Here is a 15468-nt window from a genome sequence, read left to right on the forward strand (position 1 = left end):
GGAGGTTAAGCGCTGTTGGTCGCGCCACAGTGTAGTGACAGGAGGACGGGTGCCGTGAAGGGCCAGGCGGGAGGAAGATGGCGGCCACCCTAGTGGTTTCATCCCGGGGCTGGGGGAGCCTCCAGCAGATCCTGGCAGCTGGTCAAGGAGCCAGCGCCTCCTGCTCTGGTGAGAGGCCTCGGGGGCGGGAGGGCCTGTACGTGCAGCACCTGAGCTGGTGTCCGCGCTCTCCCTGCGGCTTGGGAGCCCCGGCTCCGCCGGCCGGGCCGCAGCCTCGGCAGGGCGGGCGCAATTCTCCCGTCCCCAGTTTCCACCCTCAACGTGACGCGGCCGCAGAGCGCCGACCCCTCTGGGATGGCAACGCCGCGGACGGGGGGCGCGCCCCGGTGGGCTCTGGGGTGTCTCTCCTTTGAAGCCTCGGGGAGTGTCCCCCGGAGCAGGCGTGCGAGGGTGGCCTCGCGGTGTCACCGCCCCTGCCCTGGTCAAGTGTGGGGGGGAGGGAGGGTTCGCCTGCCCACTGATGGAGCTAGAGGTTGGTGTTTGCAGGATCCCTGCTGCCAGTAGGTCTCCTGCCTACTTCAGAAATGTTACTGTGAACGCACCTGCAAGACTATTTTAAAATAGGGAAACAAAGAGCAGGGGAAGACGTTGAGAGTTCAGTGAAGGGTCCTCCCGACCCTGTGCCTAATCTCTTAGTGGAAAAACTTCTACAATCGACCCACTTTCCCCCTTGGAAGATGCACAACTTTCAGTTTAGGCAGGACATTGTTTTTTTGTTTTGTTTTGAGCCAGTATTTGTAAAGGTTTCAGAGGAACAGCCGTGTTAGTCTGTATTCGCAAAAAGAAAAGGAGTACTTGTGGCACTTTAGAGACTAACCAATTTATTTGAGCATGAGCTTTCGTGAGCTACAGCTCACTTCATCAGATGTAGCTCACGAAAGCTCATGCTCAAATAAATTGGTTAGTCTCTAAAGTGCCACAAGTACTCCTTTTCTTTTTAGTATTTGTAAAGTGATTTAACAGTAACTTTTATTTTGTTCTGGCAACAGTGTTGTGGAGAAGGGGATATAGTTCACAGCAGGAACAGGTGTCCCACAATGAGGATCTGGTAAGAAGGCTTTAACTTCACATATTTTGTAGTTGACTAAGCTTGCAGTGCTGAGAAAAATAGCTCTTGAAAGTATGAGTTTAATCATGGAGGAATTCTGTGCCAAAAAATAAAAAGTTCTGCATATTTTTATTTGTCAAAATAACATAATATAATCATGCCAGTTTCAATTTTAGTAATTTATTTCAAAATACCTGTCTACAAGTATATCTGTAACAATACAGACAACAACAAAGATTCAGGAAATGCTTTTTGACAAATAGATTCCTTAGTAGGCATATTAATATATAAATTTGAGTAATAAGTTTCTGCATTGTAGTTTAAATGAATTATTTCCTGCACCCCTCAGAAGGAGTGGAAAGGCTTGGGGGAATCAGGGGTAATGGAGGAGCTGAGGAAGAGGGAAGTAATTGCTGGGAAGAAGCCTGGAGGTGAACCTGGAGGGTTGTTGGGTGTGGGTGTGAGAAGTATGGAACAGTCTGCTTTTGGGGTGGGGGGATTGTTAGGGAGTCTCCCCCATGCAGACCCTAGCATCTCTCCCATGCAGACCCCACATCTCCCTGGTCCCCATGTGTCCCTGCACCCCCTCACTCAGCCACCCCTCCTCCTCCCCTTGCCTTAATATAGTCACATTCATCCCTCCATTATGTAAATCCTAGAGGAGCATCCTTCAAGCAAGGAAGGGAACCAGGAAACATACTGCTTCCACCTACTGAATTCTAGCAGTTGTCATGGTGGTGCTACATAGAACCAACTAAAAGCCATTTCTTTTATAAAGTGGGGAGGAGGGAAGAGTTACAATTTTCTATCTTTTTAATATCTGGGAGATGCTCAATACTAAGATGATGAGGTCCATACATACAAGTAAAAAAAGTGCCGAGACAAGATCAGTATCTCTACATTTAACTGGGGCTATTAAGCGATTAAAAAATTAATCACGAATTATTGTGCTGTTAAGCAATAATAGAATACCATTTATTTAAATATTTTGGATGTTTTCTACATTTTCAAATATATTGATTTCAATAAACGCAGAATACAAAGTGTACAGTGCTCGCTTCATATTTATTTTTATTACAAATATTTGTATTGTAAATAACAAAAGAAAGTATTTTTCAATTGACCCAATGCCATTACTGTAGTACAATCTCTTTATCATGAAAGATCTTACAAATATAGAAATATGTACAAAAAAATTACTGCATTCAAAAATAAAACAGTGTAAAACTTTAGAGCCTATAAGTCCACTCAGTCCTAGTTCTTGTTCAGCCAATTGCTAAGACAAACAAGTTTGTGTACATTTACGGGCGATAACGCTGCCCACTTCTTATTTATAATGTCACCAGAAAGACCTTGAAAATAAGACATGTAGTAAAGATTCATGTCCCTTCATGCTTCAACTACCATTCCAGGGGACATGTGTCCATGCTGATGACAGGTTCTGCATGATCACAATCCAAAGCAGTGCAGACCAGTGCATGTTCATTTTCATCATCTGAGTCAGATGCCACCAGCAGAAGGTTCACTTTCTTTTTGGTGGTTCGGGTTCTGTAGATTCCGCAGCGGAGTGTTGCTCTTTTAAGACTTCTGAAAGCATGCTCCACATCTCGTCCCTCTCAGATTCTGGAAGGGGATTCAGATTCTCAAGTCTTGGGTTGAGTGCTGTAGCTATCTTTAGAAATGTCACATTAGTACCTTCTTTACATTTTGTCAGATCTGCAGTGAAAGTGTTCTTAAAATGAACAACATGTGCTGAGTTTGAGTAGCAGCCATGTTAGTCTGTATCTGCAAAAAGAAAAAGAGGACTTGTGGCACCTTAGAGACTAACCAATTTATTTGAGCATAAGCTTTCATGAGCTACAGCTCACTTCATCGGATGCATTCAGTGGAAAATACAGTGGGGAGATTTATATACACAGAGAACATGAAACAATGGGTATTACCATACACATCGTACTGAGAGTCTGTTTGGCAATTCTTCAACAAAAAAACTTCAAAAACAGACTCCAACAAGAGACTGCTGAATTGGAATTAATTTGCAAACTGGATACAATTAACTTAGGCTTGAATAGAGACTGGGAGTGGATGGGTCATTACACAAAGTAAAACTATTTCCCCATGTTCATTCTTCCCCCTCCCCCCCCGCTGTTCCTCAGACGTTCTTGTCAACTGCTGGAAATGGCCCACCTTGATTATAACTCCAAAAGGTCCCCGTCTCCCCCCCGCTGGTAATAGGGTCACCTTACCTGATCACTCTTGTTACACCCACTGTTTCATATTCTCTGTGTATATAAATCTCCCCACTGTATTTTCCACTGAATGCATCCAATGAAGTGAGCTGTAGCTCATGAAAGCTTATGCTCAAATAAATTTGTTAGTCTCTAATGTGCCACAAGTCCTCCTTTTCAACATGTGCTGAGTCATCATCCAAGACTACTGTAATATGAAATATATGGCAGAATGCGGGTAAAATAGAGCTGGAGACATGCAATTCTCCTCCCCCAGAGAGTTCAGTCACAAATTTAATTAATGCATTATTTTTTTAACAAGCGTCCTCTGCATGGAAGCATGTTCTCTGGAATGGTGGCTGAAGCATGGCTGTTTAGCATATCTGGCACGTAAATACCTTGCAATGCTGACTACAAAAGTCCTATGTGAATGCCTGTTCTCACTTTCTGGTGACATTGTAAATAAGAAGTGGGCAGCGTTATCTCCTGTAAATATAAACAAACTTGTTTGTCTTAGCAATTGGCTGAACGAGAAGTAAGAGGGAGTGGGCTTGCAGGCGCTAAAGTTTTACCTTGTTTTATTTTGAGTGCAGTTATGTAACAAAAAAAATCTACATTTGTAAGTTGCACTTTCAGGATAAAGAGATTGCACTACAGCACTTGTATGAGGCGAACTGAAAAACTAATTTTTACAGTGCAAATATTTGTATTAAAAATAATATAAAGTGAGCACTGTACACTTTGTGTTCTGTTTAATTGAAATCAATATATTTGAAAGTGTAGAAAAACATCCAATTTAATAAATTTCAATTGGTTGTCTATTGTTTAACAATGCAAATAAAACTGCGATTAATCATGACTAATTTTTTAAATTGCGATTAATTTTTTTGAGTTAATGGCATGAGTTAACTTCGATTAATCAACCGCCCTACTTTTAACCTACGGCAGCTTGGGAAGCCAAGGTCTGGGTTTGCAATATGAAACCACTTCTAATGACATGTGCTATTGTTAAGTCTTAAAATCAGCCTTCATTTCAATTTTCCAGAACGTTTTTATTTGTGTTCCAAAGAAATCAAGAAGTAGAATAATAAACTACTTCTTATTTCAGCCAATTCAAATGGAAAACCCCTATAAGGATCCTCCTAAAAGATGTGTCTTGTGTGGAATAAATGTAGACTACAAGAATGTACAGGTGAGATTCTTTACCATATGAATTTGTGCAGTGATTGTCTCAGGCAATTGTTTGGTCAATTTTATTTGTGGGGAAGCTGCTTTTTAGGCAGGAGGAACCAGGGGAAAATGGGACTAGAAGGATTCAATTCTAGAAATGAAGGGTATGAAGTTGGGGGAGAATGTGAGCACTGCTCCCCACTAGCTTGTTCTCTTTGTACTAGCTGGAGGAAATGCTGCGCCTGCAGAAGCAGAGCTAAATTGACAGTCAATTTCACTTCCTTGCTTCCAGCGGCACTGCTGGGGGGAGTATTTGGGGCACAGGTATGATTTTATGGTATGCAAAACTAGACTGATGCTGTAGGGCTCTCCACAAGGGGCAGGTGGTTAGGACAGTGATCAGCTGAACTATCATTTGCTTTATGAGTGACTAGAAGAATGAAATCTGATGTACAGAATAGTTTGGGCCTCCTATCCTTACTAGAGGAGACACTCACAACAGGGTTGTGTGGGTGAAGCATGACATTCAGAAGAGTGAAGAGCTTAATGTACTAGCTTGTAGGGGAAGTTAGTATTCATTTGGCTGCTAATATTAGTATGTAAAAAACTTATTTTCTTGAGGAAAATTTCAGTTTTGCAAAAGGGCACAGCTGAAAAATTGTTGCCTCTTTGAGATACTTAGGGCTCTGACTTTCAGAAGTGCTGAGCACTCACGACTGGAACGGAGATTAATGGGAGTACTCTGAAAAATCATGCCATAGGATTCTCAAACTGGACCTCCAAAGCTAGTAGATGCTTTTGGCCTTAATGCGTGACTCAGTTCCTGATGTGTAAAGTGCAGATGATAGTAACCATAGGAGGTGAGGGGCTAATTAATTTCTTAATATTTGTAAAGAACTAAGATGAGCTCCACAGAAAAGGTGATCATATTTAGAACATTAATATACATGGTTTTTAAATTCTGGTTTAAAAGCCAGCAAGTTATTCTTGTGATAAGTTCTTTAAGACAAATAACGTCATATGCCATAACATAGGGCGCATACAATAGTGTGAAATACCACTTTTTAAAAAAAATTAGTGTTTAAAGTTACTGGTTTGCAAGACTATTTATTAAGCTTTTTGCTTCTTCAATAGCTTCTATCCCAGTTTGTTTCTCCATATACTGGTCGCATTTATGGCAGACATATAACAGGTATGTAAGCTGTAGTCTAATGTCAATTTAACAAGTAATCTTTGTTTATCTTATTACAAGTGTTGACTTAAGGCTAATATTAAAATTTAGCATTTTGAATTTAACCATCATAGTGGTAAGAATTACTGTCCACTGTGAAACCACTGAGTAATGTGATATAACTGGGTATTTTCATGATTAGGAATTCAAACATTTGAATTGTACACTTTCTACATACTAATAGTTTCTGTAATCTGATTTATCTATTTTCTAGTAAGGTTTTTTTTAAAAAAAAGTCCCAAGGGAATCCTTAATAACCAACTTCCATCTATTATTTGGATACCTGAAATAAGATGCTAAAAACCTGTCTTTACAGGCTTGTGTGGGAAGAAACAGAAAGAGATTTCAAAAGCCATTAAAAGAGCTCATGTAATTGGTAAGCATAGCTGTAAACTAGTTTTTGTAGACAAAATTATTTTTTTTATTTAAACACTTAACACCAGTATTAATTTCTTGCAGGATTTATGCCAGTTGTGTACAAGGATCCAACATTTCTTAATGACCCAAAAATTTGTGATATCAGGCATCCGGAGTAAGTTATGTAAATTGTGCATAAAACAATAAAGTTATTTATAATGTTTATATACTCATTACTATCAGAACCTTTACATCTTTGTAACAAAATACTAACAATTTTAGAACGGATGCTCCGGTCAGTTATACTCTTACCCAAAATGCTTGGCATTCCTCTACATAACTGCCAGAAAGAAGTTGTGACATATTACACACTATAACAAATAACAGAACTGAGCACTCATTAAGAGAGAAAGTTCTCCATGTTTGCAATAGAGAACTTAAAACCTGTAGGAAACGTCTCAAAACACTTGTGTGCTGTTTTCCTGCATTATAATCTCATCTTAAAATGCAGCAGGACCCTACTCCATACCTTTCTGAGTTTGAAGTAAGGGAAAACATGGAGTTAAACTTGCTCATCATAGGAGCAATTTGCAAGTAAAACCCAAGATATAAATGGTCAGAATGCAAGAGAGCAAGTGATTAGAGTAAGACAGAGCAACCTTTGCTGTTAACATAACATTGTAGCAGACCCAGATACCAAGCTGCTTTGGCACTGTCTATTTCAGCTGCTGCTGAGCAAATCTTAAATGTGGTGGTAGCCTCCTTCAGCAATAGCTTAGCAGTAAGTACATATCATCACTTAAAAAGGCAAGGTACAGCACATCTCAACCCTGACAGTTGCAGCAGCTCTTCAGTTTTCAATGTCTGTACTCTACTACTATTCTTCCTACTGTGAGCCCTGAGAGAAAGGGAATGCAGAGTGAGGGAATGTAATCTGGACTCTGCTCTATATTTTTCCAAATAAGATACCTGCATTTTAAAAAACTGTTGTACATGTAAAAATTTTTACAAAAGGATACTTAAATACATTAGTTTAGCCCTACTGTCAATTGATGGAACATAGTAAATGTGTTGGCAGCAGTTTTTTGGTGCAGCAGTAGTCACCCTGAGGAAAATCCTACACCTGGCCCAAAAGGATTAAAAAGTTGGCGATTGTGGATATTCATTAGTGTCTTTAAGTTTCTCCAAAGTTTCCTCCTCTGTTTCAGTACCACTCATTGTAAGCTTTCCTTCTTGGTCTCTGTTGTCTTGGTCCCCTTTAAGTAACTTATGGTGAAGTTGCAATGAGCGTGATTTCTTGAATGGTTTTCGTCCAGCTGTGGTCACGCTAGCTTTACGCTTGGTTATGTGCCTTGTTCCAGCTTCAGGAAAGTCACTGTCTTCTTGTATTAGAGTCAGTTTGTCCATGACATTTATTTTGTGGTCCGTGTTACAGCAGTGTTTAGAAATCTGCCTGCCTTTTAAGGAAACAATGCAGGTCTGAAGTCCAGAATTTGGGAAAAATGTTTGTAAAGCTTGACAAAGGAAAACATTCTCCTTTGGTTCATCTGAAACACACTTGTTCTCTCCTAAATAATAGAAAAAATAAGAATTTCAAACTAGCCTTTTCTAGTATTCCCATCATTAGTGTTCAGTCGCCTTTTTGTTTGAAAGTTTTGGAGTGGCTTAATGTGCAGAATAGTCCTTTTAATTTCTATACATTACCAGCATAGACCTCTCTATACAATACATTGTATAGAGAGGTCTATGCTGGTAATGTATAGAAATTAAAATTGGACTATTATAGAAATTAAAATTGGAATTATGTTCATATACATAAATTAACTTACTATGATTAGCAAACTTTCTCCTTTCAAGAAAAGGTATTAAGTTTCTCTTTTGACTGGTAGTTAGAAAGTGATGGTGGCTAAACACAAATATCCAAACTGTTTTCAGACTCCATTTGCAAAAAATTCAGTGGCTAGCAAATTTTATTTTTTGATACACTGAGAATAAAGATAAGTGCTCGTAATGAGTGGCATTTCATATGTAGTTTAATATCTAGTGGCAAACTTCCAAAATTGCAACTGTAGAGATTACTCACTAATGTAGACTCTAGAATTAATTCCATATTTTAGGGTTTTTAGACCAGACTGAATTTAGTGGGATAAGCAGAGCTGAAATTTCATGTCTTATGGATTCCTCCTAGTTATATTAAGTATTTTTACATGTTCAGTTTTGTCACATAACTCATATTTCCATGGAGACGCTTGATTATCTTTCTGCATTACCTGAAGTTTGTGTCGGCTCCTTTTTTCTTTTTATTTCTTGTTTTAGTTGGTCCACTTCTGCTAGGAGTTTCTCTACTGATCGTTCGCTGCCCTCTACTTTAGAACATATCTTCTGCAAGAGAAGTCAATTCTACTGAACATTCAATTGTAGTCATTAAGTCAGTCTTATATTGGATTTATTTATTTAAGTGTTCCAGATAAATTTCAAGGCATCCTTAAAAAAAAAAAAGTTAACACATTGTACAATGTCTTTTTTTTAAAAAAAGAAAAGGTCCAATACTACTAAACAAACATACAAAGCAACATTGTGGGTATAGTGAACGGTAAGATTACTGAATCAGCAACTACCTGGAAAACACTTAAAAAATCTTGTAGTCCATTCCACCTATAATCCTAGAAGGTTTGCTACAGTATATTCTAGTATTTTATGCAGTCTACTTTTAAACTCAAGAAATGGGACTTCATCTGTTTTCCCTTGGAGGCAAGTTTACTTTCTCCCATCAGGGTTACTCAAAATACCACTTGAAATTTCCCATGTTTTCCTTTGTTTAATTTCATGTTACTACTCCTAGTTCCATCACTTTTAACAACTGAATTCACTTGGTTTTAAAAACATGAACCTAACATTGATTTGTGGCACTCCGCAGGCCTACAGGTAGTACTTCTGTCCAAGTAACTTTGAATGACTATTTCAAGAAAGTGAGGTATTGTATCATGTGCTTTACTGAAGTCCGTAAAAGTTACATGAATGGTGTTCCTTCTTTAACCATTTTTCATCTCAATTTAAAAGGACAGCCAAGTTTCTCTCTAATCCTGTGTATATAGTGCTTAAGATTCAGTTGTTTCTTTTGTGCTTGGAACTTATCTCCTGGATGCGACTTTAGTTATGGTAAAGTTGTCTTTCTCAATATTTAAAAGAAAATTCTTCCCCTAGCCCCTTCCATTCTGATGTCTAAAATCATGATACTACTTTTAAATTTCCAGCAGCTTAGTAAACTACCTTGTTCCCATCTGACTCTGAGGTGCATACTAATTAGCACCTCTAGATGATTCACATTTAGTTTCTCCTGTTTTTAAAAACAGTATTTATAATCCTTATTACTTCCAAATAGCCATACTATCTACTTATTTTTCTCAAGACCAATTTCCAAAAAGTAATGCAAGAGCTCATTAATTTTAAAAACTGTGATTGCAGGCTCATTACCAGATAAGGAGCCAACTTTCTTTCCTTATATTTGCAAAAGTTATTGGACAAATCCCAGACTTCCATGATTTTGTGTTTGGTATTGCCCAGATAGAAGCTTTGATATGAGTCTGTGCTTAATACAAAAATTCTGACATTTGTTTCTTGTACCATAATCATATTGAGGAACTCCTCTTAGAAGATTGAACACAAAGTTTAACTAAAGCTAGTTGTGCTACAAAAAACTTAATAATTTCTCTAACACAGTAGCCAAAACCTAAGTCTTCCATATAGTCTAGTAGGAGTGACTCATAGTCTGCAGTGCAGTCCAGTGATCCCTGTTTGGGAACACTCTTTTCTTGTGGGGAATGGAAAACTACTGTGCTTCTTCATTAGGCTTCAAAGCACTGTTAAGATATCTCCCGTTTCCCTTAGGACTAAGTGCCTGAAAGATCATCTTTGAGCAAGCAAGATATAAATTTATCTGGAATTAGGGAAAAGTCTGAAAACCTTGCTGTGAGCTTCCATTGAATAGTAACGTGAAATCATAAGTATCTTACCTATCACTCTTTTGCTCATTGGAAAAGATATAAACTGCACCAAAGACACTACAGCTGCCACTCAAATTAATTTATCAGTTAACTTTTCAAATATGGATTTGATGTAATCTTCACAACCACAGGGATTGGAAACTTTTAAAAAAAACACTGTTGTACTGAAATTCATAGATTATGCCCAGAAAGTTTCCTAAATAGAATTTCCAGCACTTAGGAGCAGACCCATATGCTAATTTGTGAACTTTTCAAGGGTGTGTCACCTTCAATCTCACTCCAAGCAGTTCATTCACTGCTCTGTTTCCTCTGAGATGTTAACACTTATGTAACATGGCAGATTAATGTTTCCACCAGTTTTACTGCTTAATCCAGAATTCCCTTTGGAAAGACAGGTGTGGAAGGCATAGATATTTATGGGGAGGAGAAACTAAAAGACAAGATTGGGAGCAGAGTAGCAGAGGGCACCCTTCTCATTCCAATCCCTTACAATAGCCAATGAACCCCTCCCCCGCACAAAAAAAGAGGGTGTTGTAGATATCTAAATTTCTAGCTGCCTGAGGAGGAAGGCCAGTATCCTCAGGTATGACTGACTGACATGGCAGACTCAGGCAGAGCATCCTACTTGGAATAACAGCACCTTGCCCCTTTTCAGCAGATGGAAGGAAGGGACTTGACTTCTTTGGTACTACCCTAGGATTTAGCTGGTTGTCTCTTCTGCAACAGTCCATCTTTTGTATCAGGTACATTTTTCAAGCCCTGCATTGAGATCCCAGCAAATAACTCAAGTTCTCCACTGTTTTGGGTCATTGTTTGTAATCATCCAAGCAGTTAACGGAAATGCTAGATTTTGTATGACTTATGTCAACTGTTTTATACCAAGTCTTTCTTCCACCTCCCTTATATTTGCATATTTCTGCACAAGACACCTTGGATCTAATTCTCAGGTACAATAATGCCACTTTACATTATGTTGGCAGTACAAAAGGACCTTGAAGGGGGAACAAATTATATTTACAGTCACTTTAAGGCTTCTTTGTGCTATGTTAGGTTGCCTTAATGTAAATGAGAATCAGGACCTCCAGTGTGAATATTTGACTTGTTTGCAGTGCTACCTTAACATCTACGATCTGACATGTGCTTTTCTGAAAGTTAATGACCTACCTTCAATTCCTCCTGCAAGGTGGCATACAGTTCATTAATCTTGTGAACCTCTTTTAATGATCCATCTTCATAAAAAAATTCTGACCTTTGGACACAAAAAGAAGCCCATTATAGAATTAAACTTAACTGTGCATGTGAACCGAGTGATGCTTTTGTCCACTAAAGTCTAACGTAGATGTCTACATCAGCTGTAATTCCTTAAGCATAATGGATTTTCAATGAGGAGCAGTAGTGGACTTTTGGCTTTTACTTTTGTGTTTGATTATAAACTGTAGGTCTCTGGACTCCAGTACACCTTTCACGGGGAGATACTTGTTTCTTAACACTTTTATTAAATAAGATATTTTGTGATTTTTATCCTCTCCTCAGATCCAGAATCTGTGGTAAAAGGATTAGCTAACATATACAAGCCAATAACCTAAATACATCTCTGTACAGTGGTCTATAGCAGAGGTTCTCAGACTAAGGGAAACACAGGCATGCAGCATGGAACATACCAGTGGTTCTACACCTTTTTTTTTTCCAGGTAGCGCAGGGCTTCTAGCTGCTGCTGCTTGTGCCACTGACAGTAGCCTTAGCTGTTAGGATTGGACTGCAGTTCTGGGTGTCCCCAACAGAAGCAGCTGCAGGGCCTACTGACTCCCGCACAGAGGCTGCTCCCTTCATGTGCAGAGCAGGAATGCTGCACTCTATGTGGACAGGTGAAGCATGGGGGACTGGAGGCAGCTTGGTAGCAACAGGGATCTGTTCATTTCATTCTCACGCAGTAGTGAGCTAAGTGTGGGGGCAAGAGGCTGCAAGCCAGGAGAATGTGTGCCCCTCCTCTCCAGCCAACTGCACTCTCTCCCCTGCTTATATGGGGTCAAGGTCTCAGGCAGCCAGACACGAACAGTCTTCTGGAAAGCGAGCTGGGAGAAGTCAGGGACAACATACTGGGGAAGGAGAGAATAGTGCAGAATTGAACCTATTTCAGGAATAGGCCAAGCAGGGGGAGGAACAGCTCAGTGGTTTGAGCATTGGCCTGCTGAACCCAGGGTTGTGAGTTCAATCCTTGAGGGGGCCATTTAGGATCTGGGGCAAAAATAAGGGACAGTACTTGGTCCTGCTGTAAAGGCAAGGGACTGGGCTCTATGACCTTTCAAGGTCCCTTCCAGCTCTATGAGATAAGTATATCTCCATTTATTTTTATATTTTAAAGCCCACAGGACGAAGCTGGGCAGAGTAACAGATGCAGGGATAAAGCAGTGCAGGGGGCAGTGCCCAGAGGAAAGCTGCTGAGAGTCCCTTGTGTAGGGGTACGGTAGAACATAAAAATGGCCACACTGGGTCAGACCAAAGGTCCATCTAGCCCAGTATCCTGTTTTCCGACAGGGGCCAATGCCAGGTGCCCAAGAGGGAATGAACGTAACAGGTAATCACCAAGTGATCCATCCCATCACCCATTCCCAGCTTCTGGCAAACAGGGGTTAGGGAAACCATCTCTGTCCATCCTGGCTAACAGCCATTGATGGACCTATTAGGGTATACAGGAGCACAATGCCAAGTTGCTACATGAAACATCTCACCAGCCAGTTGCAAAACCAAACATTAGAGAGAAAGATTTGAGACTGTCCCTCTATGTGAAGGATGTAGTCTCCATGCTACAGAATATTTCATAGTAAGAACAGTCTAGCAAGTGATTAAAACACAGGCTCATGACATATGGGTTGTATTCCCATCTCTTCTACAGACTCGTGAGTGACTTTGGGCAAGTCATTTAACTTCTGTGTCTTTGTTCCCCAACTGCGATATTGGAATAGTCTCTAGTTATCTTTCCAGGTGTGTCAAGATGTTTAATTTGTTAGTAAGTATAATCATTGTCAGATCCTCAGAAGGTGAGAGAGGGCAAAGTAATATTATCGTAAAGGAAAAACTCTTATCTGGCCCCACATTTAGCTTTTGTAAAAGCAAGATGTTACAAACCGAACAGAATTATTTCCGTGGACTTTTTAAATTCCATTAGAAATGGTTCAGTTGCTTAGATTTATTTTTTAAATAAACTGTTCTTAAAACAAAAATCCAGCAGCACCAAGAATATGAAAAATCAACTAAACGAAAATGACTTCAACTTCATTGGCCAATCTATAGAAATGCAAAGAACAAAGAGCATTACAGCAAAGTAAACTGGATTTACCGGTAATTTAAATAATTTAAGGTATTATCATTAATGTAGGTAAAGACATTTTGTATACAACATTATTTTGAAGTTGACAGTATCAATTCAATTTGTTATGACAACTGAGCTTGGCCAAAAGTTATGGAAAAGCAATGAATTACAAAACAAAAGTTTACTCAGTGATTGTTATTGTTATTAGGATATAGATATTCAGGTCTGTCTGCAAAGGTCTATACTTTAAGAATTTAGGTGTATTATCATCACTTAGCTAGTTATAGAGGTATAAAAGAAAGAATCAAAATCACTGTCTGCCCGTGTAAGTTATAGAGGTATAAAAGAAAGAATCAAAATCACTGTCTGCCCGTGTAAGGGCCCTCTCTTACTGTGACAGTCTGAGACCCTGTTCTTAGGCTAAGGCCTTTGGCTAAGCAGCAGAGGCAGCCAAAAGCTGGGAAGTGTATGGTCAAATCCTTACATTCCAAACTAGTCACATTGAAATAAGGTGCTATTTGGCTGTTAGGAATACAATCCTGTCCTGATAATGCCCATCACCTCCAGAGAAAGGGAAGAGCCTAGAAGATATAAAGGAAACTTAGTTTGATAGCATCCTGTCTGGCAAGAAGAAAAGGAGTACTTGTGGCACCTTAGAGACTAACATGAGCTGTAGCTCACGAAAGCTTATGCTCAAATAAATTTGTTAGGCTCTAAGGTGCCACAAGTACTCCTTTTCTTTTTGCGGATACAGACTAACAGGGCTGCTACTCTGACACCTGTCTGGCAAGAACTCACTTATCAATAGCTGAGGTGTGAATTCCTCATTTCTTTGTTGTTCTATCACTTTAGTCCCCATTTCCTTATTGTTAGTCTATATAATCTCTGTCTGGTTCTGTGATTGTTTCTGTCTGCTGTATAATTAATTTTGTTGGGTGTAAGCAAATTAAGGTGGTGGGATATAATTGGTTAGATAATCATATTACAATATGTTAGAATTGGTTAGTTAAATTTCAGTAAAACGATTTGTTAAGGTATGGCTAAGCAGAACAAGTTTTACTATATAGTCTGCCGTCAATCAGGAAATAAGGGGGGGGAATGGGAACAGGGAATGGGGGTGGGGGAATTGGAATCATGTTTTGCTAAGGCGGGGAAATGGGAACAGGGACACAGGCAAGGCTCTGTGGTGTCAGAGCTGGGAAGGGGGACACTGAGGAAGGAAACTGGAATCATTCTTGCGAGACACTGAGGAAGGAAACTTGAATCATGCTTGCTGGAAGTTCACCCCAATAAACATTGAATTGTTTGCACCTTCGGACTTCAGGTATTGTTGCTCTCTGTTCATGCGAGAAGGACCAGGGCAGTGAGCGGGTGAAGGAATAAGTCCCTAACAGTTATACCTGGCTAGCAAATTAGGGTTGCATCACTTGCTGAAGAGGTTTAAATGGGTTAGAATTTTACCTATGAAGCATTCTACATCTGGATACAAAGAAGCACAGACCCAAAATTGTGAACTGGTCATTGATTTCCATTTAGAGAAGAAGAGTTCAATTACCCTACAAATCGTCTTTGGCACATATTACTTAATACGAAACCTTTCAGTTATGAAGGTTACCTGTTGGGGTGTATCAGATGAGATACTGTAGGTAAAATTTAATACAAATATTGTTTCTCACTCTTTATGATTCTGAAAGTGTCAAACTGCTGGTTCCTTCCCAGTATGTCAGTTTTTGAAATATACAAAATATCATTAGAAGAAACAAGTTCAATATGAAAAAAGTACATCATTCCTACCTGTGTTTTATTACTGCTCTGCGAAAGCCATCAGAAATACAGGAGCCAGACACAGTTCTGTAACCTTGCTGTTCTGCCATACCCAAGTTGGCAACTACTAGAGGAACTTTCTGAAAAAGACTTTTTAAAAAAAGCAAGAACATAAAAATTTATCAGTGTAAGTTTTAGAAATAGTGTTGTATCTGTGAAAGATAATCTTTATTATAAAACTATATGATACAGGTGCAGAATTCCATTTTATTAATTCTCATAGAGGAATAAACTTC

At 39.3% G+C, this 15468-nt stretch overlaps 2 protein-coding genes across 4 annotated transcripts in view; one reads left to right on the forward strand and one right to left on the reverse strand.

Annotated features, from left to right (window-relative positions):
* Positions 1-6319, forward strand: MRPS18C (mitochondrial ribosomal protein S18C). 2 transcript variants are annotated; one of them, XM_048847856.2, is made up of 6 exons: positions 9-168; positions 1050-1108; positions 4445-4528; positions 5641-5698; positions 6054-6113; positions 6197-6319. In XM_048847856.2, the coding sequence occupies exons 1-6, from the start codon at positions 78-80 to the stop codon at positions 6271-6273; spliced, it is 429 nt and encodes a 142-aa protein (XP_048703813.2). In that variant the 5' UTR covers positions 9-77; the 3' UTR covers positions 6274-6319. The 2 variants fall into 2 exon arrangements, with proteins under 2 accessions (XP_048703814.2, XP_048703813.2); XM_048847857.2 differs by lacking the exon at positions 6054-6113 and having other exon boundaries at positions 1-168.
* The window catches only part of ABRAXAS1 (abraxas 1, BRCA1 A complex subunit), a 23376-nt gene continuing 14042 nt past the window's right edge, over positions 6135-15468 (reverse strand). For both annotated transcript variants that reach the window (XM_048847847.2, XM_048847848.2), the window contains exons 6-9: positions 15203-15322; positions 11263-11347; positions 8365-8476; positions 6135-7662 (exon numbers count right to left, since the gene is read on the reverse strand). In XM_048847847.2, the coding sequence (XP_048703804.1) occupies positions 7232-7662; positions 8365-8476; positions 11263-11347; positions 15203-15322 (748 nt within the window). In that variant the 3' untranslated portion in view covers positions 6135-7231. The remainder of the gene's footprint in view (positions 7663-8364; positions 8477-11262; positions 11348-15202; positions 15323-15468) is intronic.

The sequence above is a fragment of the Caretta caretta genome, chromosome 4, assembly GCF_965140235.1.
Source record: "Caretta caretta isolate rCarCar2 chromosome 4, rCarCar1.hap1, whole genome shotgun sequence".
Lineage (NCBI taxonomy): Eukaryota > Metazoa > Chordata > Testudines > Cheloniidae > Caretta > Caretta caretta.